At 49.0% G+C, this 27,334-nt stretch overlaps 1 protein-coding gene across 1 annotated transcript in view; it reads right to left on the bottom strand.

The window, feature by feature from the left end:
• LOC127921966 (exocyst complex component 4-like) overlaps positions 1-20,006 on the bottom strand; it is a 43,773-nt gene extending 23,767 nt beyond the window's left edge. Inside the window, exon 1 of the mRNA XM_052505584.1 lies at positions 19,779-20,006. Within this exon, the coding sequence (XP_052361544.1) occupies positions 19,779-19,976 (198 nt within the window). The 5' untranslated portion in view covers positions 19,977-20,006. The remainder of the gene's footprint in view (positions 1-19,778) is intronic.
• Between the last annotated feature and the right edge of the window lie 7,328 nt (positions 20,007-27,334).

The raw sequence follows: 27,334 nt of genomic DNA, 5'->3' as shown, positions 1-27,334 counted from the left end.
TGGACATAACGTCACGACAGGAGACGTGGACATAACGTCACGACAGGAGACGTGGACATAACGTCACAACAGGAGACGTGGACATAACGTCACGACAGGAGACGTGGACATAACGTCACGACAGGAGACGTGGACATAACGTCTCATTAGGACAACAGGAGACGTGGACATAACGTCACGACAGGAGACGTGGACATAACGTCACGACAGGAGACGTGGACATAACGTCACAACAGGAGACGTGGACATAACGTCACAACAGGAGACGTGGACATAACGTCACGACAGGAGACGTGGACATAACGTCACGACAGGAGACGTGGACATAACGTCACGACAGGAGACGTGGACATAACGTCACGACAGGAGACGTGGACATAACGTCACGACAGGAGACGTGGACATAACGTCACGACAGGAGACGTGGACATAACGTCACGACAGGAGACGTGGACATAACGTCACGACAGGAGACGTGGACATAAAGTCACGACAGGAGACGTGGACATAAAGTCACGACAGGAGACGTGGACATAACGTCACGACAGGAGACGTGGACATAAAGTCACGACAGGAGACGTGGACATAACGTCACGACAGGAGACGTGGACATAAAGTCACGACAGGAGACGTGGACATAACGTCACGACAGGAGACGTGGACATAAAGTCACGACAGGAGACGTGGACATAAAGTCACGACAGGAGACGTGGACATAACGTCACGACAGGAGACGTGGACATAACGTCACGACAGGAGACGTAGACATAACGTCACGACAGGAGACGTGGACATAACGTCACGACAGGAGACGTGGACATAACGTCACGACAGGAGACGTGGACATAACGTCACGACAGGAGACGTGGACATAACGTCACGACAGGAGACGTGGACATAACGTCACGACAGGAGACGTGGACATAACGTCACGACAGGAGACGTGGACATAACGTCACGACAGGAGACGTGGACATAACGTCACGACAGGAGACGTGGACATAACGTCACAACAGGAGACGTGGACATAACGTCACAACAGGAGACGTGGACATAACGTCACAACAGGAGACGTGGACATAACGTCACAACAGGAGACGTGGACATGACGTCACGACAGGAGAGACGTGGACATAACGTCACGACAGGAGACGTGGACATAACGTCAGGACAGGAGACGTGGACATAACGTCACAACAGGAGACGTGGACATAACGTCACAACAGGAGACGTGGACATAACGTCACAACAGGAGACGTGGACATAACGTCACGACAGGAGACGTGGACATAACGTCACAACAGGAGACGTGGACATAACGTCACAACAGGAGACGTGGACATAACGTCACAACAGGAGACGTGGACATAACGTCACAACAGGAGACGTGGACATAACGTCACAACAGGAGACGTGGACATAACGTCACAACAGGAGACGTGGACATAACGTCACGACAGGAGACGTGGACATAACGTCACGACAGGAGACGTGGACATAACGTCACAACAGGAGACGTGGACATAACGTCACAACAGGAGACGTGGACATGACGTCACGACAGGAGACGTGGACATAACGTCACGACAGGAGACGTGGACATAACGTCACAACAGGAGACGTGGACATAACGTCACGACAGGAGACGTGGACATAACGTCACAACAGGAGACGTGGACATAACGTCCGCGACAGGAGACGTGGACATAACGTCACGACAGGAGACGTGGACATAACGTCACGACAGGAGACATAACGTCACAACAGGAGACGTGGACATGACGTCACAACAGGAGACGTGGACATAACGTCACGACAGGAGACGTGGACATAACGTAACGACAGGAGACGTGGACATAACGTAACGACAGGAGACGTGGACATAACGTCACAACAGGAGACGTGGACATAACGTAACGACAGGAGACGTGGACATAACGTCACAACAGGAGACGTGGACATAACGTCACGACAGGAGACGTGGACATAACGTCACAACAGGAGACGTGGACATAACGTCACAACAGGAGACGTGGACATAACGTCACGACAGGAGACGTGGACATAACGTCACGACAGGAGACGTGGACATAACGTCACAACAGGAGACGTGGACATAACGTCACGACAGGAGACGTGGACATAACGTCACAACAGGAGACGTGGACATAACGTCACGACAGGAGACGTGGACATAACGTCACGACAGGAGACGTGGACATAACGTCACAACAGGAGACGTGGACATAACGTCACAACAGGAGACGTGGACATAACGTCACGACAGGAGACGTGGACATAACGTCACGACAGGAGACGTGGACATAACGTCACAACAGGAGACGTGGACATAACGTCACGACAGGAGACGTGGACATAACGTCACGACAGGAGACGTGGACATAACGTCACATTAGGACAACAGGAGACGTGGACATAACGTCACGACAGGAGACGTGGACATAACGTCACGACAGGAGACGTGGACATAACGTCACAACAGGAGACGTGGACATAACGTCACAACAGGAGACGTGGACATAACGTCACGACAGGAGACGTGGACATAACGTCACGACAGGAGACGTGGACATAACGTCACAACAGGAGACGTGGACATAACGTCACAACAGGAGACGTGGACATAACGTCACGACAGGAGACGTGGACATAACGTCACGACAGGAGACGTGGACATAACGTCACAACAGGAGACGTGGACATAACGTCACGACAGGAGACGTGGACATAACGTCACAACAGGAGACGTGGACATAACGTCACGACAGGAGACGTGGACATAACGTCACGACAGGAGACGTGGACATAACGTCACGACAGGAGACATAACGTCACAACAGGAGACGTGGACATGACGTCACAACAGGAGACGTGGACATAACGTCACGACAGGAGACGTGGACATAACGTAACGACAGGAGACGTGGACATAACGTAACGACAGGAGACGTGGACATAACGTAACAACAGGAGACGTGGACATAACGTAACGACAGGAGACGTGGACATAACGTCACAACAGGAGACGTGGACATAACGTCACGACAGGAGACGTGGACATAACGTCACAACAGGAGACGTGGACATAACGTCACAACAGGAGACGTGGACATAACGTCACGACAGGAGACGTGGACATAACGTCACGACAGGAGACGTGGACATAACGTCACAACAGGAGACGTGGACATAACGTCACGACAGGAGACGTGGACATAACGTCACGACAGGAGACGTGGACATAACGTCACAACAGGAGACGTGGACATAACGTCACGACAGGAGACGTGGACATAACGTCACGACAGGAGACGTGGACATAACGTCTCATTAGGACAACAGGAGACGTGGACATAACGTCACGACAGGAGACGTGGACATAACGTCACGACAGGAGACGTGGACATAACGTCACAACAGGAGACGTGGACATAACGTCACGACAGGAGACGTGGACATAACGTCACAACAGGAGACGTGGACATAACGTCACGACAGGAGACGTGGACATAACGTCACAACAGGAGACGTGGACATAACGTCACAACAGGAGACGTGGACATAACGTCACGACAGGAGACGTGGACATAACGTCTCATTAGGACAACAGGAGACGTGGACATAACGTCTCATTAGGACAACAGGAGACGTGGACATAACGTCTCATTAGGACAACAGGAGACGTGGACATAACGTCTCATTAGGACAACAGGAGACGTGGACATAACGTCTCATTAGGACAACAGGAGACGTGGACATAACGTCACAACAGGAGACGTGGACATAACGTCACAACATTATTTCAAGAGCAAAATGACTGGATATGATTCAGTGGCTTCATCCCCCTGGTGTGTGTGAATGCATGCCACTGTCTCTCTCTCTGTGTGTGTGTGTGCGCGCGTGCGCGTGTGCGTGTGTGTGCATGTGTGCGCGTGTGCGCGTGTGCGTGTGTGTGCGTGTGTGTGTGTGTGTGTAGGGACCCCCATCCAAGAGATTAATGGAGCCAATCTCCAGTTCTGGTCTGTAGAGTGACCACCCTCCTGGATAGAGGAGACTAATTAAATAAATCAATCAGGGGGAACAGGACCACTGAACAGATAGCATCACACTGCTACCACCACTCATCAGAGAGAGAGAAGGAGGAAGGAAGGTAGAGGGAGAGAAAGGGTAGGAGGGTTAAACTAAATGAAAAAATATGACCAGTAAACAGGCAGGGAGAGGAGAACAAGAGGAGAGAGCAACAACAGAAGAGAAACAGAGAGAGACAGAGTATACATACCTCTTTCTTATTTATTACCCCTGCTGGGCCTTCTGACCAATCACCTGGGTCCATGTTATCACAAAGACATGATTGGATCATACACTCTACATACTGGACTAAAATGACACACTGGTGTTATCATAGGGCCTGTTTCCTGGCCGACTGATAACCATACAGTCTCATATTAATATCATCATTACTATCATACACACTCTCCCCTTACACACTGCTGGGGCCTAGTGATAGGGAGGATGTTTAACATATCATTACTATTATTATGGTATGGCTGCTTTATGAAAACATGATGTCGGTTGGATGTGTTATCAGGTCTCTTTCCAGGACTGGAGTGTTACATTCACCTTGACCCCCCTCTAAAGTCACAAGCCCATGTCAGTATCATCAGGTCAGAGTTCATTAACTGCCCATATGAGAGAGATATTCAGATTTGGGTGCTATATTCTGACATACAGTGCATTAGGGAAGGTATTTAGACCCCTCGACTTTTTCACGATTTTGTTACGTTACAGCCTTATTCTAACATTTATTAAATGTTCTTTCCCCCCTCATCAATCTACACACAATACCCCATAATGACATCACAATAGCCCATAATGACATCACAATACCCCATAATGACATCACAATACCCCATAATGACAAACCAAACACTGTTTTATAGACATTTTTGAACAAACATTTATAAAACAGAAATATTACATTAACATAAGTATTCTAAGTACCCTTTACTCAGTACTTTGTTGAAGCACCTTTGGCAGCAATTACAGCCTTGAGTCTTCTTGGGTATGACGTTACAAGCTTGGCACACCTGTATTTGGGGAGTTTCTCCCATTCTTCTCTGCAGATCCTCTCAAGCTCAGTCAGGTTGGATGGGGAGTGTTGCTGCACAGCGATTTTCAGGTCTCTCCTGAGATGTTAGATTGGGTTCAAGTCCGGGCTCTAGCTGGGCCACTCAAGAACATTCAGAGACTTGTCCCGAAGCCACTCCTGCATTGTCTTGGCTGTGTGCTTATAATCGTTGTCCTGTTGGAAGGTAAACCTTCGCCACAGTTCGAGGTCCTGTACTTTTCTCTGTACTTTTCCCCGTTCATCGTTGCCTCGATCACTGTCCCTGCCGCTGAAAAACATCCCCACAGCATGATGCTCCCACCTCTATAGTTCACCGTAGGGATGGTGGCAAATTTCCCCCAGACATGACGCTTGGCATTCATGCCACAGAGTTCAATCTTGGTATCATCAGACCAGAAAATGTCTCATGGTATTTAGGTGCCTTTTGGCAAACTCCAAGCAGGCTGTCATGTGCCTTTTACTAAGGAGTGCCTTCCGTCTGGCTACTCTACCATAAAAGCCTGATTGATGGAGTACTGCAGAGATGGTTGTCGTTCTGTAAGGTTCTCCCATCTCCACAGAGAAGTTCTGGAGCTCTGTCAGAGTGACCATCGTGTTTTTGGTCACCTCCCTGACCAAGGCCCTTCTCCTCCGATTGCTCAGTTTGGTCGGGAGGTCAGCTCTAGGAAGAGTCTTTGTGGTTCCAAACGTATTCCACTTAAGAATGATGGAGGCCACTGTGTTCTTGGGGACCTTAAATAATTCTCCACCGACAATGACTTGCACTGTCAACTGTGGGACCTTATATAGACAGGTGTGTGCCTTTCCAAATCATGTCCAATCAATTGAATTTACCACAGGTGGACTCCAATCAAGTTGGAGAAACATCTCAAGGATGATCAATGGAAACAGGATGAACCTGAGCTCAATTTCGAGTCTCATAGCAAAGGGTCTGAATACTTATGTAAATAAGGAAAATACAAACTATTCTAAAAACTTGTTTTCGCTTCGTCGTTATGGGGTATTGTGATGTCGTTACGGGGTATTGTGATGTCGTTACGGGGTATTGTGATGTCGTTACGGGGTATTGTGATGTCGTTACGGGGTACGGGGTATTGTGATGACGTTACGGGGTATTGTGATGTCGTTATGGGGTATTGTGATGTCGTTATGGGGTATTGTGATGACGTTACGGGGTATTGTGATGTCGTTATGGGGTATTGTGATGTCGTTACGGGGTATTGTGATGTCGTTATGGGGTATTGTGATGTCGTTATGGGGTATTGTGATGACGTTATGGGGTATTGTGATGACGTTACGGGGTATTGTGATGACGTTATGGGGTATTGTGATGACGTTACGGGGTATTGTGATGTCGTTACGGGGTACTGTGATGTCGTTACGGGGCACTGTGATGTCGTTACGGGGTACTGTGATGTCGTTATGGGATATTGTGATGTCGTTACGGGGTATTGTGATGACGTTACGGGGTATTGTGATGACGTTACGGGGTATTGTGATGACGTTACGGGGTATTGTGATGTCGTTATGGGGTATTGTGATGTCGTTACGGGGTATTGTGATGACGTTACGGGGTATTGTGATTACGTTACGGGGTATTGTGATGTCGTTATGGGGTATTGTGATGTCGTTATGGGGTATTGTGATGACGTTATGGGGTATTGTGATGACGTTACGGGGTATTGTGATGACGTTATGGGGTATTGTGATGTCGTTACGGGGTATTGTGATGACGTTATGGGGTATTGTGATGACGTTACGGGGTATTGTGATGTCGTTACGGGGTATTGTGATTACGTTATGGGGTATTGTGATGACGTTACGGGGTATTGTGATGTCGTTATGGGGTATTGTGATGTCGTTATGGGGTATTGTGATGTCGTTATGGGGTATTGTGATGACGTTACGGGGTATTGTGATGTCGTTATGGGGTATTGTGATGTCGTTACGGGGTATTGTGATGTCGTTACAGGGTATTGTGATGACGTTATGGGGTATTGTGATGTCATTATGGGGTATTGTGTGTAGATTGCTGAGGATATTTATTTAATCCATTTTAGAATAAGGTTGTAATGCCCCACAAAATGTGGAGAAAGTCAAGGCTTCTGAACACTTTCTGAATGCACTGTATATCATTCACACACTAAAATGTATCGTTCCTGTATGGTATCAGAGCCCATGTCTCTAGATAACGTATCGTTCCTGTATGGTATCAGAGCCCATGTCTCCAGATAACGTATCGTTCCTGTATGGTATCAGAGCCCATGTCTCTAGATAACGTATCGTTCCTGTATGGTATCAGAGCCCATGTCTCTAGATAACGTATCGTTCCTGTCTGGTATCAGAGCCCATGTCTCTAGATAACGTATCGTTCCTGTCTGGTATCAGAGCCCATGTCTCTAGATAACGTATCGTTCCTGTATGGTATCAGAGCCCATGTCTCTAGATAACGTATCGTTCCTGTATGGTATCAGAGCCCGTCTCTAGATAACATATCGTTCCTGTATGGTATCAGAGCCCATGTCTCTAGATAACATATCGTACCTGTATGGTATCAGAGCCCATGTCTCTAGATAACGTATCGTTCCTGTATGGTATCAGAGCCCATGTCTCCAGATAACGTATCGTTCCTGTATGGTATCAGAGCCCATGTCTCCAGATATCGTATCGTTCCTGTATGGTATCAGAGCCCATGTCTCTAGATAACGTATGTATCAGAGCCCATGTCTCTAGATAACGTATCGTTCCTGTATGGTATCAGAGCCCATGTCTCTAGATAACATATCGTTCCTGTATGGTATCAGAGCCCATGTCTCTAGATAACGTATCGTTCCTGTATGGTATCAGAGCCCATGTCTCTAGATAACGTATCGTTCCTGTCTGGTATCAGAGCCCATGTCTCTAGATAACGTATCGTTCCTGTATGGTATCAGAGCCCATGTCTCTAGCCCATGTCTCTAGATAACATATCGTTCCTGTATGGTATCAGAGCCCATGTCTCTAGATAACGTATCGTTCCTGTATGGTATCAGAGCCCATGTCTCTAGATAACGTATCGTTCCTGTATGGTATCAGAGCCCATGTCTCTAGATAACGTTCCTGTATGGTATCAGAGCCCATGTCTCCAGATATCGTATCGTTCCTGTATGGTATCAGAGCCCATGTCTCTAGATAACGTATCGTTCCTGTATGGTATCAGAGCCCATGTCTCTAGATAACGTATCGTTCCTGTATGGTATCAGAGCCCATGTCTCTAGATAACATATCGTTCCTGTATGGTATCAGAGCCCATGTCTCTAGATAACGTATCGTTCCTGTATGGTATCAGAGCCCATGTCTCTAGATAACGTATCGTTCCTGTATGGTATCAGAGCCCATGTCTCTAGATAACGTATCGTTCCTGTATGGTATCAGAGCCCATGTCTCTAGATAACGTATCGTTCCTGTATGGTATCAGAGCCTGTCTCTAGATAACATATCGTTCCTGTATGGTATCAGAGCCCATGTCTCTAGATAACGTATCGTTCCTGTATGGTATCAGAGCCCATGTCTCTAGATAACGTATCGTTCCTGTCTGGTATCAGAGCCCATGTCTCTAGATAACATATCGTTCCTGTATGGTATCAGAGCCCATGTCTCTAGATAACGTATCGTTCCTGTATGGTATCAGAGCCCATGTCTCTAGATAACGTATCGTTCCTGTATGGCGTCCAGTGATATCCCAGGGTGTGTTGTCCTATATGGTAACAGCTAACACTACAGTGTGGGGGTACAGTACATCTCCCCATGACAATGCAACCCAGCTGTATGTGATTCTGGATGGAGCAACATCTCCCCCCAAGCCCAAAACACAGCAACCCACTGGTGTGTCCACCAGGTTTGTCCACTAATGCCTTCCCCCTAACCCCATGTACATACATGTGTGTTGTGGTGGAGTGGATGGCAGGTGCACCTATAAATGGGGTCCCCTGTCGTTTCCTGTGTGATGGCAGCCAAGGTAGAGAGTGTGTTTAATGTAGTGTATCAATGTGTCTCTCTGTCCCTTCAGCCCATTGGTTCAATTGCCAGTGGTGTGGCCCCACTCTTTGAACACCTGCTGTAGGAACACACTTGTGTGTGTGCGCATGCATGGACCCCCCAAACAGCAGGCATGCACCATTTACCATCTACATTAGGCCTAAGAAAGACCCAACACGTACAAGGAATGTGATGATCTAAACGGCAAAGAACAGCTCCTTTAACCTACAGCAGCTTCCCTTTAAAACCCTGATATAGAAGGATGCATTGTTCTATAGCTGTCCACCTCTGGGACATGTATCATCTCCTTCAGTCTCTTTCCTCCATAAAGCCACCTGCCATCTTGAGTGAGCAGGGAGCATTGAGGACTGGAGTAGCCCATTAAAAGTAGTGGCCTGCTGTCACACTGAGACCAACCAGCCAGGACACAGTGGGGATCGGTTGGACTTCTCTCGCACGCACGCACGCACGCACGCACACACACACACACACACACACACACACACACACACACACACACACACACACACACACACACACACACACACACACACACACACACACACACACACACACACACACACACACACACACACACGAGGGCCTGGGTCTTGTATGTGCGTATCTCGCAGTAGAGGAAGGAGCAGGCAGGCCTCTTTGATTGGCGTAATTAAAAAAGCCAAAACCCCAAACAAAAGGAGCGTTTTATGGAGCTCCCGCTAACTGGAGAGAGGCTCATTAGCCTAGCAGTGTAATTAGCAAGATGCCGCAGTCCTCGTTAAGGAGAAGTCATAATCGTAAACAAACGCCAGTGAACTCCGAGCCAGGAGCTGTAATGAACTGTCAGTGTACTCTCACTCTGAATGGAGAGTTAACAAAGACAGAGGGTAGACACACACCTTCCTAATACACACCTACATACACACACCTTCCAAATACACACCTACATACACACACTGTCTTAATACACACCTACATACACACACTGTCTTAATACACACCTACATACACACACTGTCTTAATACACACCTACATACACACACTGTCTTAATACACACCTACATACACACACCTTCCAAATACACACCTACATACACACACCTTCCAAATACACACCTACATACACACACCTTCCAAATACACACCTACATACACACACTGTCTTAATACACACCTACATACACACACCTTCCTAATACACACCTACATACACACACCTTCCTAATACACACCTACATACACACACCTTCCAAATACACACCTACATACACACACTGTCTTAATACACACCTACATACACACACTGTCTTCATACACACCTACATGCACACACCTTCCTAATACACACCTACATACACACACTGTCTTAATACACACCTACATACACACACCTTCCTAATACACACCTACATACACACACCTTCCAAATACACACCTACATACACACACCTTCCAAATACACACCTACATACACACACTGTCTTAATACACACCTACATACACATTATGGATTGTATACACACACTGTCTTAATACACACCTACATACACATTATGGAGTGTATACACACACTGTCTTAATACACACCTACATACACATTATGGAGTGTATACACACACTGTCTTAATACACACCTACATACACATTATGGAGTGTATACACACACTGTCTTAATACACACCTACATACACATTATGGAGTGTATACACACACTGTCTTAATACACACCTACATACACATTATGGAGTGTATACACACACTGTCTTAATACACACCAACATACACATTATGGAGTGTATACACACACTGTCTTAATACACACCTACATACACATTATACACACCTGTATACACACACCTTCTTAATACATACACACCTACATACATACACACACTGTCTTAATACACACCTACATACACATTATGGAGTGTATACACACACTGTCTTAATACACACCTACATACACATTATGGAGTGTATACACACACTGTCTTAATACACACCTACATACACATTATGGAGTGTATACACACACTGTCTTAATACACACCTACATACACATTATGGAGTGTATACACACACTGTCTTAATACACACCTACATACACATTATGGAGTGTATACACACACTGTCTTAATACACACCTACATACACATTATGGAGTGTATACACACACTGTCTTAATACACACCTACATGCACACACTGTCTTAATACACACCTACATACACACACACACCTACATACACACACTGTCTTAATACACACCTACATACACATTATGGAGTGTATACACACACTGTCTTAATACACACCTACATACACATTATGGATTGTATACACACACTGTCTTAATACACACCTACATACACATTATGGAGTCTTAATACACACAACATGTCTTAATACACACCTAATACACACCTACACATTATGGAGTGTATACACACACTGTCTTAATACACACCTACATACACATTACACACACTGTCTTAATACACACCTACATACACATTATGGAGTGTACACACACACTGTCTTAATACACACCAACATACACATTATGGAGTGTATACACACACTGTCTTAATACACACCAACATACACATTATGGAGTGTATACACACACTGTCTTAATACACACCTACATACACATTCTGGAGTGTATACACACACTGTCTTAATACACACCTACATACACATTATGGAGTGTATACAAACACAGGCAAACACACACTGTCACACATCTCTGTATTCTAGATTACACCATCTCTGTATTCTAGATGACACTTCACCATCTCTGTATTCTAGATGGCCCTTCACCATCTCTGTATTCTAGATGGCCCTTCACCATCTCTGTATTCTAGATGGCCCTTCACCATCTTTGTATTCTAGATGACACTTCACCATCTCTGTATTCTAGATGGCCCTTCACCATCTCTGTATTCTAGATGGCCCTTCACCATCTCTGTATTCTAGATGGCCCTTCCATCTCTGTATTCTAGATGGACTAACACACACACACACACACACACACACACACACACACACACACACACACACACACACACACACACACACACACACACACACACACACACACACACACACACACCCACTATAGCCTAAACATGTAGGTAAACACTGAAGAAGAAGAATCAACAGTGTAGGTATTTATGGTAACGGTCAATGTGTCGGTATGAGAAGACTCATTCTTTATACACTACTGTAGAGTATTCACATAGACTAGCTTTGAGATGCATAACATCCACTGTTACATATCTGATCTGGGGAACACATTGCTGTGAGAAGTGATCGATCTCATGATTGATCTCATCTTTAATAGGGGAGGTGCTAGGTGAGCATGAGCAGTAAGTGGTATCCATGGAGATGATAGGCCCACTTCCTGTGCTGGAGGAAATGGGTACCGGGGTGTGTGTGTGTGTGTCTATATTCTATAACCACCAATTAACTGCTTCTACGGGGTCAGGGAGAATCAAATGCTGTTTCAGAGACAATTATGATTCTGTGAGATAGGTGGGTGGGTGGCTGCCAAGTATCACTGTGTGTGTGTGTGTGTGTGTGTGTGTGTGTGTGTGTGTGTGTGTGTGTGTGTGTGTGTGTGTGTGTGTGAGAGAACATTTGTGAGCGAGAGAGAACGAGAGAGAGCGAGAATGAGAGAGAGAGAATGAGAGAGAGCGAGAATGAGAGAGAACGAGAGAGAGAGAATGAGAGAGAACGAGAGAGAGAGAATGAGAGAGAGAATGAGAGAGAGAGGGAGCGAGAGAGAACGAGAGAGAGAACGAGAGAGAGAGAGAACGAGAGAGAGAGAATGAGAGAGAGAGAATGAGAGAGAGAATGAGAGAGAGAGGGAGCGAGAGAGAATGAGAGAGAGAATGAGAGAGAGAGGGAGCGAGAGAGAACGAGAGAGAGAACGAGAGAGAGAACGAGAGAGAGAACGAGAGAGAGAGAGAACGAGAGAGAGAGGGAGCGAGGTGGCTGTGGAAACCTCAAAGTCCAAAGGAAACTATTACCTGGCCGTATACTAACTGATGAAGTCTCTCTGTATAAGAACGTCTGCTAAATGACTCAAATGGAAATGTACACCATAACATAAATGAAGAATGTTGATCTTGTGAATAGGTTGTGAACAGGTTGTGAATAGGTTGTGAACAGGTTGTGAACAGGAAACAAAGTATGAGCAGAAGTAAGTAAGCATACGTGTCTGTATAAATATGTCCACACAGACAGTTGTATGATTTCCATGTTTACCATATCATATTATGTACCCACTTGTGAATATGCGTGTCCAGTGAGTGTGTGTGTCCGTCCTGCGAGTGTGTGTGTGTCTGTCCTGCGAATGTGTGTGTGTGTCTGTCCTGCGAGTGTGTGTGTCCGTCCTGCGAGTGTGTGTGTGTCCGTCCTGCGAATGTGTGTGTGTCCGTCCTGCGAATGTGTGTGTGTGTCCGTCCTGTGAATGTGTGTGTGTCCGTCCTGCGAATGTGTGTGTGTCCTGCGAGTGTGTGTGTCTGTCCTGCGAATGTGTGTGTGTCCTGCAGTGTGTGTGTGTGTCCTGCGAGTGTGTGTGTGTGTCCTGCGAGTGTGTGTGTGTGTCCTGCGAATGTGTGTGTGTGTCCTGCGAGTGTGTGTGTCCTGCGAATGTGTGTGTGTGTCCTGCGAATGTGTGTGTGTGTCCTGCGAATGTGTGTGTGTGTCCTGCGAGTGTGTGTGTGTCCTGCGAGTGTGTGTGTGTGTCCTGCGAGTGTGTGTGTGTGTCCTGCGAGTGTGTGTGTCTGTCCTGCGAGTGTGTGTGTGTGTCCTGCGAGTGTGTGTCCTGCGAGTGTGTGTGTGTGTCCTGCGAGTGTGTGTGTGTGTGTGTCCTGCGAATGTGTGTGTGTGTCCTGCGAATGTATGTGTGTGTCCTGCGAGTGTGTGTGTGTGTCCTGCGAGTGTGTGTGTGTGTCCTGCGAGTGTGTGTGTGTGTCCTGCGAGTGTGTGTGTGTGTCCTGCGAATGTGTGTGTGTCCTGCGAGTGTGTGTGTCTGTCCTGCGAGTGTGTGTGTGTGTCCTGCGAGTGTGTGTGTGTGTCCTGCGAGTGTGTGTGTGTGTCCTGCGAGTGTGTGGGTGTGTCCTGCGAGTGTGTGTGTGTCCTACAAGTGTGTGTGTGTGTCCTGCGAGTGTGTGTGTGTCCGTCCTGCAAGTGTGTGTGTGTCCGTCCTGCGAGTGTGTGTGTGTCTGTCCTGCGAATGTGTGTGTGTGTGTCTGTCCTGCGAATGTGTGTGTGTCTGTCCTGCGTGTGTGTGTGTGTCTGTCCTGCGAGTGTGTGTGTGTCTGTCCTGCGTGTGTGTGTGTGTCCGTCCTGCGAGTGTGTGTGTGTCCGTCCTGCGAGTGTGTGTGTGTCTGTCCTGCGTGTGTGTGTGTGTCCGTCCTGCGTGTGTGTGTGTGTGTCCTGCGAGTGTGTGTGTGTCCGTCCTGCAAGTGTGTGTGTGTCTGTCCTGCGAGTGTGTGTGTGTGTCCGTCCTGCGAGTGTGTGTGTGTCTGTCCTGCGAGTGTGTGTGTGTCTGTCCTGCGAGTGTGTGTGTGTCCTGCGAGTGTGTGTGTGTCCGTCCTGCAAGTGTGTGTGTGTCTGTCCTGCGAGTGTGTGTGTGTGTCCGTCCTGCGAGTGTGTGTGTGTGTCCTGCGAGTGTGTGTGTGTCCGTCCTGCAAGTGTGTGTGTGTGTCCTGCGAGTGTGTGTGTGTCTGTCCTGCGAGTGTGTGTGTGTCTGTCCTGCGTGTGTGTGTGTCCGTCCTGCGAGTGTGTGTGTGTCTGTCCTGCGAGTGTGTGTGTGTCTGTCCTGCGAGTGTGTGTGTGTGCCTGCGTGTGTGTGTGTGTCCGTCCTGCGAGTGTGTGTGTGTGTCCGTCCTGCGAGTGTGTGTGTGTGTCCGTCCTGCGAGTGTGTGTGTGTCCGTCCTGCGAGTGTGTGTGTGTGTCCTGCGAGTGTGTGTGTCCGTCCTGCGAGTGTGTGTGTGTGTGTCCGTCCTGCGAGTGTGTGTGTGTGTGTCCGTCCTGCGAGTGTGTGTGTGTGTCCTGCGAGTGTGTGTGTGTGTCCTGCGAGTGTGTGTGTGTGTCCTGCGAGTGTGTGTGTCCTGCGAGTGTGTGTGTGTGTCCTGCGAATGTGTCTGTGTCCTGCGAGTGTGTGTGTCTGTCCTGCGAGTGTGTGTGTGTCCGTCCTGCGAGTGTGTGTGTGTCCGTCCTGTGAATGTGTGTGTCCTGCGAGTGTGTGTGTGTCCGTCCTGTGAATGTGTGTGTGTCCGTCCTGCGAGTGTGTGTGTGTCCGTCCTGTGAATGTGTGTGTCCTGCGAGTGTGTGTGTGTCCGTCCTGCGAATGTGTGTGTGTCCGTCCTGCGAGTGTGTGTGTGTCTGTCCTGCGAGTGTGTGTGTGTCTGTCCTGCGAGTGTGTGTGTGTCCGTCCTGCGAGTGTGTGTGTGTGTCCTGCGAGTGTGTGTGTGTCCGTCCTGCGAGTGTGTGTGTGTCCGTCCTGCGAGTGTGTGTGTGTGTCCGTCCTGCGAGTGTGTGTGTGTGTCCGTCCTGCGAGTGTGTGTGTGTCCGTCCTGCGAGTGTGTGTGTGTCTGTCCTGCGAGTGTGTGTGTGTGTCCGCCCTGCGAGTGTGTGTGTGTCCTGCGTGTGTGTGTGTGTCCGTCCTGCGAGTGTGTGTGTGTCCGTCCTGCGAGTGTGTGTGTGTGTCCGGCGTGTGTGTGTGTGTGTGTCCGTCCTGCGAGTGTGTGTGTGTCCGTCCTGCGAGTGTGTGTGTGTCCTTGCGTGTGTGTGTGTGTGTGTCCGTCCTGCGAGTGTGTGTGTGTCCGTCCTGCGAGTGTGTGTGTGTCCGTCCTGCGAGTGTGTGTGTGTGTCCTGCGAATGTGTGTGTGTGTCCTGCGAATGTGTGTGTGTGTCCTGCGAGTGTGTGTGTGTGTCCTGCGAGTGTGTGTGTGTGTCCTGCGAGTGTGTGTGTGTGTCCTGCGAGTGTGTGTGTGTGTCCTGCGAGTGTGTGTGTCTGTCCTGCGAGTGTGTGTGTGTGTCCTGCGAGTGTGTGTCCTGCGAGTGTGTGTGTGTGTCCTGCGAGTGTGTGTGTGTGTGTGTCCTGCGAATGTGTGTGTGTGTCCTGCGAATGTATGTGTGTGTCCTGCGAGTGTGTGTGTGTGTCTTGCGAGTGTGTGTGTGTGTCCTGCGAGTGTGTGTGTGTGTCCTGCGAGTGTGTGTGTGTGTCCTGCGTGTGTGTGTGTGTCCTGCGTGTGTGTGTGTGTCCTGCGAGTGTGTGTGTGTGTCCTGCGAGTGTGTGTGTGTGTCCTGCGAGTGTGTGTGTGTGTCCTGCGAGTGTGTGTGTGTGTCCTGCGAGTGTGTGTGTGTGTCCTGCGAGTGTGTGTGTGTGTCCTGCGAATGTGTGTGTGTCCTGCGAGTGTGTGTGTGTGTCCTGCGAGTGTGTGTGTGTCCTGTGTGTGTGTGTCCGTCCTGCAAGTGTGTGTGTGTCCGTCCTGCGAATGTGTGTGTGTCTGTCCTGCGAATGTGTGTGTGTGTCTGTCCTGCGAATGTGTGTGTGTCTGTCCTGCGTGTGTGTGTGTGTGTCTGTCCTGCGAGTGTGTGTGTGTCTGTCCTGCGTGTGTGTGTGTGTCCGTCCTGCGAGTGTGTGTGTGTCCGTCCTGCGAGTGTGTGTGTGTCTGTCCTGCGTGTGTGTGTGTGTCCGTCCTGCGAGTGTGTGTGTGTGTCCTGCGAGTGTGTGTGTGTCCGTCCTGCAAGTGTGTGTGTGTCCGTCCTGCGAGTGTGTGTGTGTGTCCGTCCTGCGAGTGTGTGTGTGTCTGTCCTGCGAGTGTGTGTGTGTCTGTCCTGCGAGTGTGTGTGTGTCCTGCGAGTGTGTGTGTGTCCGTCCTGCAAGTGTGTGTGTGTCTGTCCTGCGAGTGTGTGTGTGTGTGTCCTGCGAGTGTGTGTGTGTGTCCTGCGAGTGTGTGTGTGTCCGTCCTGCGAGTGTGTGTGTGTCTGTCCTGCGAGTGTGTGTGTGTCTGTCCTGCGAGTGTGTGTGTGTGTCCTGCGAGTGTGTGTGTGTCAGTCCTGCGAGTGTGTGTGTGTGTCCGTCCTGCGAGTGTGTGTGTGTGTCCGTCCTGCGAGTGTGTGTGTGTGTCCGTCCTGCGAGTGTGTGTGTGTGTCCGTCCTGCGAGTGTGTGTGTGTCCGTCCTGCGAGTGTGTGTGTGTGTCCTGCGAGTGTGTGTGTCCGTCCTGCGAGTGTGTGTGTGTGTCCGTCCTGCGAGGTTGTGTGTGTGTCCGTCCTGCGAGTGTGTGTGTGTGTCCTGCGAGTGTGTGTGTCCTGCGAGTGTGTGTGTGTGTGTCCTGCGAATGTGTCTGTGTCCTGCGAGTGTGTGTGTCTGTCCTGCGAGTGTGTGTGTGTCCGTCCTGCGAGTGTGTGTGTGTCCGTCCTGTGAATGTGTGTGTCCTGCGAGTGTGTGTGTGTCCGTCCTGTGAATGTGTGTGTGTCCGTCCTGCGAGTGTGTGTGTGTGTCCGTCCTGTGAGTGTGTGTGTCCTGCGAGTGTGTGTGTGTCCGTCCTGCGAGTGTGTGTGTGTCTGTCCTGCGAGTGTGTGTGTGTCTGTCCTGCGAGTGTGTGTGTGTCTGTCCTGCGAGTGTGTGTGTGTGTCCTGCGAGTGTGTGTGTGTCCGTCCTGCGAGTGTGTGTGTGTCCGTCCTGCGAGTGTGTGTGTGTGTCCGTCCTGCGAGTGTGTGTGTGTCCGTCCTGCGAGTGTGTGTGTGTCTGTCCTGCGAGTGTGTGTGTGTGTCCGCCCTGCGAGTGTGTGTGTGTCCTGCGTGTGTGTGTGTGTGTCCGTCCTGCGAGTGTGTGTGTGTCCGTCCTGCGAGTGTGTGTGTGTCCTGCGTGTGTGTGTGTCCGTCCTGCGAGTGTGTGTGTGTCTGTCCTGCGAGTGTGTGTGTGTGTGTGTCCGTCCTGCGAGTGTGTGTGTGTCTGTCCTGCGAGTGTGTGTGTGTGTCCGTCCTGCGAGTGTGTGTGTGTGTCCGTCCTGTGAATGTGTGTGTCCGTCCTGCGAATGTGTGTGTGTCCGTCCTGTGAATGTGTGTGTCCGTCCTGCGAATGAGTGTGTGTTCATCCTGCGAATGTGTGTGTGTCTGTCCTGCGAGTGTGTGTGTGTGTGTGTGTGTCCTGCGAGTGTGTGTGTGTCTGTCCTGCAAGTGTGTGTGTGTGTCCTGCGAGTGTGTGTGTGTCCGTCCTGCGAGTGTGTGTGTGTCTGTCCTGCGAGTGTGTGTGTGTCTGTCCTGCGAGTGTGTGTGTGTGTCCTGCGAGTGTGTGTGTGTCCGTCCTGCGAGTGTGTGTGTGTGTCCTGCGAGTGTGTGTGTGTGTGTCCTGCGAGTGTGTGTGTGTCCGTCCTGCGAGTGTGTGTGTGTGTCCGTCCTGCGAGTGTGTGTGTGTGTCCGTCCTGCGAGTGTGTGTGTGTGTCCGTCCTGCGAGTGTGTGTGTGTCCGTCCTGCGAGTGTGTGTGTGTGTCCGTCCTGCGAGTGTGTGTGTGTGTCCGTCCTGCGAGTGTGTGTGTGTGTCCGTCCTGCGAGTGTGTGTGTGTGTCCGTCCTGCGAGTGTGTATGTGTGTCCGTCCTGCGAGTGTGTGTGTGTCCGTCCTGCGAGTGTGTGTGTGTCCGTCCTGCGAGTGTGTGTGTGTCCGTCCTGCGAGTGTGTGTGTGTGTCCGTCCTGCGAGTGTGTGTGTGTGTCCGTCCTGCGAGTGTGTGTGTGTGTCCGTCCTGCGAGTGTGTGTGTGTGTCCGTCCTGCGAGTGTGTGTGTGTGTCCGTCCTGCGAGTGTGTGTGTGTCCTGCGAGTGTGTGTGTGTCCGTCCTGCGAGTGTGTGTGTGTCCGTCCTGCGAGTGTGTGTGTGTGTCCGTCCTGCGAGTGTGTGTGTGTGTCCGTCCTGCGAGTGTGTGTGTGTGTCTGTCCTGCGTGTGTGTGTGTGTCCGTCCTGCGAGTGTGTGTGTGTCCGTCCTGCGAGTGTGTGTGTGTCCTGCGAGTGTGTGTGTGTCTGTCCTGCGAGTGTGTGTGTGTGTCCTGCGAGTGTGTGTGTGTGTCCGTCCTGCGAGTGTGTGTCCGTCCTGCGAGTGTGTGTGTGTGTCCGTCCTGCGAGTGTGTGTGTGTGTCCGTCCTGCGAGTGTGTGTGTGTCTGTCCTGCGAGTGTGTGTGTGTCCTGCGAGTGTGTGTGTGTGTCCTGCGAATGTGTCTGTGTCCTGCGAGTGTGTGTGTCTGTCCTGCGAGTGTGTGTGTGTGTCCTGCGAGTGTGTGTGTGTGTCCTGCGAGTGTGTGTGTGTCCGTCCTGCAAGTGTGTGTGTGTCCGTCCTGCGAGTGTGTGTGTGTGTCCGTCCTGCGAGTGTGTGTGTGTCTGTCCTGCGAGTGTGTGTGTGTCTGTCCTGCGAGTGTGTGTGTGTCTGTCCTGCGAGTGTGTGTGTGTCCGTCCTGCGAGTGTGTGTGTGTGTCCGTCCTGCGAGTGTGTGTGTGTGTCCGTCCTGCGAGTGTGTGTGTGTGTCCGTCCTGCGAGTGTGTGTGTCCGTCCTGCGAGTGTGTGTGTGTGTCCTGCGAGTGTGTGTTCCCGGCCCCCCTCACCTGCAGCAGGGGCCTCTGCACCGCCAGGACCTTCATAGTATCGGCACTAGCCAGGACTTTCAGTGGGTCTGCTGTCTTACTGACGGCCCGGATCTCCTTGTTGATCTCTGTTCTGACCTGGTGCAGGAACAGGTCGTTGATGTAGTAGGTCAGGAAGGTCCGGAGCTGGCACTGCTTGGCCTGCCCCGGTGAACCCATGTTCTGCTCTGTCTCATTGATGAACCTTGGGGGGGGGGACAATGTTGAGGGAACGTTAGAGAGAGTGGAGAGGAACGTTGCGGCAACATTAGCCTGGATAAACCTATGGGGTGAAACAGAGAGACTGGACAGGAATGTTAGTGCAATGTTAGCCTGGATAAACCTATGGGGAGAAACAGAGAGACTGGACAGGAAGGCTACAGCAATGTTAGCCTGGATAAACCTATGGGGAGAAACAGAGAGACTGGACAGGAAGGCTACAGTAATGTTAGCCTGGATAAACCTATGGGGAGAAACAGAGAGACTGGACAGGAAGGCTACAGTAATGTTAGCCTGGATAAACCTATGGGGAGAAACAGAGAGACTGGACAGGAAGGCTACAGTAATGTTAGCCTGGATAAACCTATGGGGAGAAACAGAGAGACTGGACAGGAAGGCTACAGTAATGTTAGCCTGGATAAACCTATGGGGAGAAACAGAGAGACTGGACAGGAAGGCTACAGTAATGTTAGCCTGGATAAACCTATGGGGAGAAACAGAGAGACTGGACAGGAAGGCTACAGTAATGTTAGCCTGGATAAACCTATGGGGAGAAACAGAGAGACTGGACAGGAAGGCTACAGCAATGTTAGCCTGGATAAACCTATGGGGAGAAACAGAGAGACTGGACAGGAAGGCTACAGTAATGTTAGCCTGGATAAACCTATGGGGAGAAACAGAGAGACTGGACAGGAAGGCTACAGTAATGTTAGCCTGGATAAACCTATGGGGAGAAACAGAGAGACTGGACAGGAAGGCTACAGTAATGTTAGCCTGGATAAACCTATGGGGAGAAACAGAGAGACTGGACAGGAAGGCTACAGTAATGTTAGCCTGGATAAACCTATGGGGAGAAACAGAGAGACTGGACAGGAAGGCTACAGTAATGTTAGCCTGGATAAACCTATGGGGAGAAACAGAGAGACTGGACAGGAAGGCTACAGTAATGTTAGCCTGGATAAACCTATGGGGAGAAACAGAGAGACTGGACAGGAAGGCTACAGCAATGTTAGCCTGGATAAACCTATGGGGAGAAACAGAGAGACTGGACAGGAAGGCTACAGTAATGTTAGCCTGGATAAACCTATGGGGAGAAACAGAGAGACTGGACAGGAAGGCTACAGCAATGTTAGCCTGGATAAACCTATGGGGAGAAACAGAGAGACTGGACAGGAAGGCTACAGTAATGTTAGCCTGGATAAACCTATGGGGAGAAACAGAGAGACTGGACAGGAAGGCTACAGCAATGTTAGCCTGGATAAACCTATGGGGAGAAACAGAGAGACTGGACAGGAAGGCTACAGCAATGTTAGCCTGGATAAACATATGGGGAGAAACAGAGAGACTGGACAGGAAGGCTACAGTAATGTTAGCCTGGATAAACCTATGGGGAGAAACAGAGAGACTGGACAGGAAGGCTACAGTAATGTTAGCCTGGATAAACCTATGGGGAGAAACAGAGAGACTGGACAGGAAGGCTACAGTAATGTTAGCCTGGATAAACCTATGGGGAGAAACAGAGAGACTGGACAGGAAGGCTACAGCAATGTTAGCCTGGATAAACCTATGGGGAGAAACAGAGAGACTGGACAGGAAGGCTACAGCAATGTTAGCCTGGATAAACCTATGGGGAGAAACAGAGAGACTGGACAGGAAGGCTACAGTAATGTTAGCCTGGATAAACCTATGGGGAGAAACAGAGAGACTGGACAGGAAGGCTACAGCAATGTTAGCCTGGATAAACCTATGGGGAGAAACAGAGAGACTGGACAGGAAGGCTACAGTAATGTTAGCCTGGATAAACCTATGGGGAGAAACAGAGAGACTGGACAGGAAGGCTACAGTAATGTTAGCCTGGATAAACCTATGGGGAGAAACAGAGAGACTGGACAGGAAGGCTACAGCAATGTTAGCCTGGATAAACCTATGGGGAGAAACAGAGAGACTGGACAGGAAGGCTACAGTAATGTTAGCCTGGATAAACCTATGGGGAGAAACAGAGACTGGACAGGAAGGCTACAGTAATGTTAGCCTGGATAAACCTATGGGGAGAAACAGAGACTGTACAGGAAGGCTACAGTAATGTTAGCCTGGATAAACCTATGGGGAGAAACAGAGAGACTGGACAGGAAGGCTACAGTAATGTTAGCCTGGATAAACCTATGGGGAGAAACAGAGACTGTACAGGAAGGCTACAGTAATGTTAGCCTGGATAAACCTATGGGGAGAAACAGAGAGACTGGACAGGAAGGCTACAGTAATGTTAGCCTGGACAGGGAGATACCTCGTCAGTTGTAAGACTGAATGCCTTCAACTGAAATGTGTCTTCCGCATTTAACCCCTCTAGGAACGTAAGAAGTAGTTCCACTAGCTGCACAGATGCTGTAAGACCCATGATAAGGACGTGATAATGTATTCCCATTAAATAAACAGAGGGAATTGCGTTACTGAAATGAGTGGTAGTATTGGGAACTCATTTGGAGAGAATAATTGGCGTGCAGACTGTATTCATACTTTTAGAAAAGTTAAGAGTTAAAGGGCGATAACGTGCCAGGATGTTTCCAGGACAACTTGAACAAACTGCTCAGGATAAGTCCTTGAAAACACTGGCGTCCTCCGATCTACATGGGTGAGTGTTTAACTAGCTGTTGAGTTGGTCAGATAGGGTCACACAGCAATGTAAGGGCTGGGGAGCACCATACACACCTCATCTGTCAAGGAATCACTGATAATCACTAGGCCTGTCTCACACACACACACACACACACACACACACACACACACACACACACACACACACACACACACACACACACACACACACACACACACACACACACACACACCACGCAAGAAGCGAGTGTGTCCTCAACAGCTTAACACACACAAATACACAAATAAATCAAATCCTTCACGTCAGGGTGAAGGGGGACAGATCTATTCAGAGTTGGAACTATGGAGCAATGGAGGGGAGGGGAGAAAGAAGGAAAGAATGAACAAACGAACGAAAGGCTCTAGGTGTCTATAGTGGGGGACAGCAGGGCTAGAGAGGGCTCTGTAGAAGGCTCTAGGTGTCTATAGTGGGGGACAGCAGGGCTAGAGAGGGCTCTGTAGAAGGCTCTAGGTGTCTATAGTGGGGGACAGCAGGGCTAGAGAGGGCTCTGTAGAAGGCTCTAGGTGTCTATAGTGGGGACAGCAGGGCTAGAGAGGGCTCTGTAGAAGGCTCTAGGTGTCTATAGTGGGGGACAGCAGGGCTAGAGAGGGTTCTGTAGAAGGCTCTAGGTGTCTATAGAGAAAGGGGAGGGGGAGTGGATACCTCAGTTGCACAACAACTGAAATGTGTCTTCTGCAGTGAGAGAGATGTGAGTGAGAGAGTGAACTGTAAGAGAGAGGCTAGAGAGGTGAACTGTAAGAGAGAGCTGAGAGAGTGAACTGTAAGAGAGAGAGAGAGGGCTGAGAGAGGTGAACTGTAAGAGAGAGAGAGAGAGTGAGAGAGGTGAACTGTAAGAGAGAGAGAGAGAGTGAGAGAGGTGAACTGTAAGAGAGAGAGAGAGTGAGAGTGTGAACTGTGTGAGAGAGAGAGAGGTGAGAGAGGTGAACTGTAAGAGAGAGCTCTAGGTGAGAGAGGTGAACTGTGTTAGAGAGAGAGAGAGAGATAGAGAGGGCTCTGTGAGAGGTGAACTGTAAGAGAGAGAGTGAGAGGGTGACTGTAAGAGAGAGGCTAGAGAGGTGAAGTGTAAGAGAGAGGCTGAGAGGGTGAACTGTAAGAGAGAGAGTGAGAGGGGAACTGTGTAAGAGAGAGAGAGAGAGAGAGAGTGAGAATGTGAACTGTGTAAGAGAGAGAGATGTGAGTGAGAGAGGTGAACTGTGTAAGAGAGAGAGAGAGTGAGAGAGGTGAACTGTAAGAGAGAGAGAGAGAGAGAGAGAGAGTGAACTGTAAGAGAGAGAGAGTGAGAGAGAGAAGAGAGAGAGAGAGACAGAGAGAGAGAGAGACAGAGAGAGAGAGAGACAGAGAGAGAGAGAGAGAGGTGAACTGTGTTAGAGAGAGATAGAGAGAGAGAACTGAGAGAGAGAGAGAGAGAGAGAGGTGAACTGTAAGAGAGAGAGAGTGAGAGAGGTGAACTGTAAGAGAGAGAGAGTGAGAGAGGTGAACTGTAAGAGAGAGAGAGAGAGAGGTGAACTGTAAGAGAGAGAGAGTGAGAGAGGTGAACTGTGAGAGAGAGAGAGAGAGAGAGAGTGAAGAGAGAGAGAGAGAGAGAGAGAGAGGAGTGAACTGTAAGAGAGAGAGAGAGAGAGGTGAACTGAGAGAGAGTGAGAGAGTGAACTGTAAGAGAGTGAGAGAGAGAGAGAGAGAGAGAGAGAGAGAGAGATAAACTGTAAGATAAGAGAGAGAGAGAGAGATAAAGAGAGAGAGAGAGAACTAAAGAGAGAGAGAGAGATAAGAGAGAGAGAGAGTGAACTGTAAGAGAGAGAGAGTGAGAGAGAGAGAGAGAGAGAGAGAGAGAGAGAGAGAGAGAGAGAGAGAGAGAGAGAGTGAGAGAGGTGAACTGTAAGAGAGAGAGAGTGAGAGAGAGAGAGAGAGAGAGGTGAACTGTAAGAGAGAGAGAGTGAGAGAGAGGAGAGAGAGAGAGAGAGAGAGACAGAGAGAGAGACAGAGAGAGAGACAGAGACAGAGAGAGAGAGAGTGAACTGTGTTAGAGAGAGAGAGAGAGAGAGAGAGAGAGAGAGAGAGTGAGAGAGGTGAACTGTAAGAGAGAGAGAGATGAGAGAGGTGAACTGTAAGAGAGAGAGAGTGAGAGAGGTGAACTGTAAGAGAGAGAGAGTGAGAGAGGTGAACTGTAAGAGAGAGAGAGTGAGAGGTGAACTGTGAGAGAGAGAGAGAGAGAGAGAGAGAGAGAGAGAGAAGAGAGAGGTGAACTGTGAAGAGAGAGAGAGAGAGAGAGGTGAACTGTGAGAGAGAGTGAGAGAGGTGAACTGTGAGAGAGAGAGAGAGAGAGAGAGAGAGAGTAGAGAGAGAGAGAGAGAGAGGTGAACTGTAAGAGAGAGAGAGTGAGAGAGAGAGAGAGAGAGGTGAACTGTAGAGAGAGAGAGAGAGAGAGAGAGAGAGAGAGAGAGAGAGAAGAGAGAGAGGTGAACTGTAAGAGAGAGAGAGAGAGGTGAACTGTAAGAGAGAGAGAGAGAGAGAGAGAGAGAGAGAGTGAACTGTAAGAGAGAGAGAGAGAGAGAGAGAGAGAGAGAGAGAGAGAGAGAGAGAGAGAGAGAGAGAGAGAGAGAGAGAACTGTAGAGAGAGAGAGAGAGAGGTGAACTGTAAGAGAGAGAGAGAGAGAGAGAGAACTGTAAGAGAGAGAGAGTGAGAGAGGTGAACTGTAAGAGAGAGAGAGTGAGAGAGGTGAGAGAGGTGAACTGTAAGAGAGAGAGAGAGTGAGAGAGGTGAACTGTAAGAGAGATCCCTGAGAGAGGTGAACTGTAAGAGAGAGAGAAGAGAGAAACTGTATAGAGAGAGAGAGAGAGAGGTGAACTGTAGAGAGCCTAGAGAGGTGAACTGTGAGAGAGAGAGCCCACTGTAAAGATACACAGAACATCACTAAAGCCTAAGAGAGATAACTCTAAATATAATTAGTGCTGACAACGTTGAATAAATGTGCATTGTCTGTTGTTGTTAGAGATCGAGAACCCAAGTTGAGAGTAAACATTCCATCAGACCAAGAAGATACATCATGTCCTGTTACGATTGTCATGGTCTCAATATGCACAGCAAGTTGATGGATCTGATTGGAGTGTGTGAGCACAGATGGATCTGTAGAGAGAGAGTGAGAGCGGTGAACTGTAAGAATAAGAGAGGAGAGAGGAACTGTAAGAGATGAGTCGAGGTGAACTGTAAGAGAGAGAGAGTCAGAAGAACCAGAGTGAACTGTAGCTGAGCCTCAGGAGAGAGAGCCCTGTGTCAGAGATGCAGACAGACTGAGAGAGACAGAACTGACTTGTCCAGACGAACTGTGCTAACGAGACTGAGAGAGAGAGACTGAGAGAGAAGAGACCAGGAACAGATTTATCAAGAGGTGAACTGTAAGAGAGAGAGAGTGAAGAGGAACTGTAAGATGATGGATTAAGTCCACTGTCAAGAGAGAGTAGAGTCTGGTGAACTGTAAGAGAGAGAGAGAGAGAGGTGAACTGTAGAGAGAGAGAGAGAGTATGAACTGTAAGAGAGAGAGTGAGAGAGGTGAACTGTGAGAGAGAGTGAGAGAGAACTGTAAGAGTGAGAGAGAGGCTGAGAGAGGCAACAAGACATAACTTACAGAGTCTAATGACCCATTGTATCTTCAAAGAGAGTAGAGCCACCTGAACTGTGAGAGGCTGAGAGAGGTGAACTGCCTGGAGTGACAGAGAGAGAGAGAGAGAGAGAGTCTTTGAGAGAGAGAGCAACTGTAAGAGTGTGCACCTCCCATGTCACAGAGAGAGAGACACATCACACACAGACACACACACACACACACACAGACACACACACACACACACACACACACAGACACACACACACACACACTGAGAGTGAGAAAGCCCCTTGAACTGTACTCACAACAACAAAGATGAGATTGAACTGTAAGAGAGAGAGAGTATGAGGTGAACTGTGAGACTTTAGAGGTTTATGTCAAGAGAGAGAAGTTGAACTGTAAGAGAGAGAGAGAGAGAGGAGTGAACTGTAAGAGAGAGACTCCTCAGGTGAACTGTAAGAGAGAGAGAGTGAGAGAGGTGAACTGTAAGAGAGAGAGAGAGAGAGAGAGGTGTAAGAGAGAGAGTGAGAGAGTGAACTGTAAGAGAAGAGGAGAAGTCTCCTAAAAATCCCTCATGGATTCCCACTGCAGCTCCTGCTAAAGCCACAAAGTAGAAACTCTTGGACTAATTTAAGTTGAGCCTACAATGACTACCAGGCATCCAGCCCATCTTAAAATACACAGAACATCACTAAATACCGATCAATAACTCTAAATATAATTAGTGCTGACAACGTTGAATAAATGTGCATTGTCTGTTGTTGTTATTGATCGAGAACCCAAGTTGCAGTGTAAACATTCCATCAGACCAAGAAGATACATCATGTCCTGTTACGATTGTCATGGTCTCAATATGCACAGCAAGTTGATGGATCTGATTGGTGTGTGAGCACAGATGGATCTTAGTTGGTGAGAGCGATAACGTTTGAATAATGTTGGGGAGAGGACGGATGGATGCAGTCAGAAGCCGCTCTCTGTCCAAATAACCATCTGGAGCTGAGCCTCAGGACTGGGCCCTGTGTCACCATGCAGTCAACTGAGGTAGC

This window comes from Oncorhynchus keta, unplaced genomic scaffold (genome assembly GCF_023373465.1).
Source record: "Oncorhynchus keta strain PuntledgeMale-10-30-2019 unplaced genomic scaffold, Oket_V2 Un_contig_241_pilon_pilon, whole genome shotgun sequence".
NCBI classification, from domain to species: domain Eukaryota; kingdom Metazoa; phylum Chordata; class Actinopteri; order Salmoniformes; family Salmonidae; genus Oncorhynchus; species Oncorhynchus keta.
Note: the sequence above shows the minus strand (reverse complement) of the source record. Positions and strands in the feature narration are given on the sequence as shown.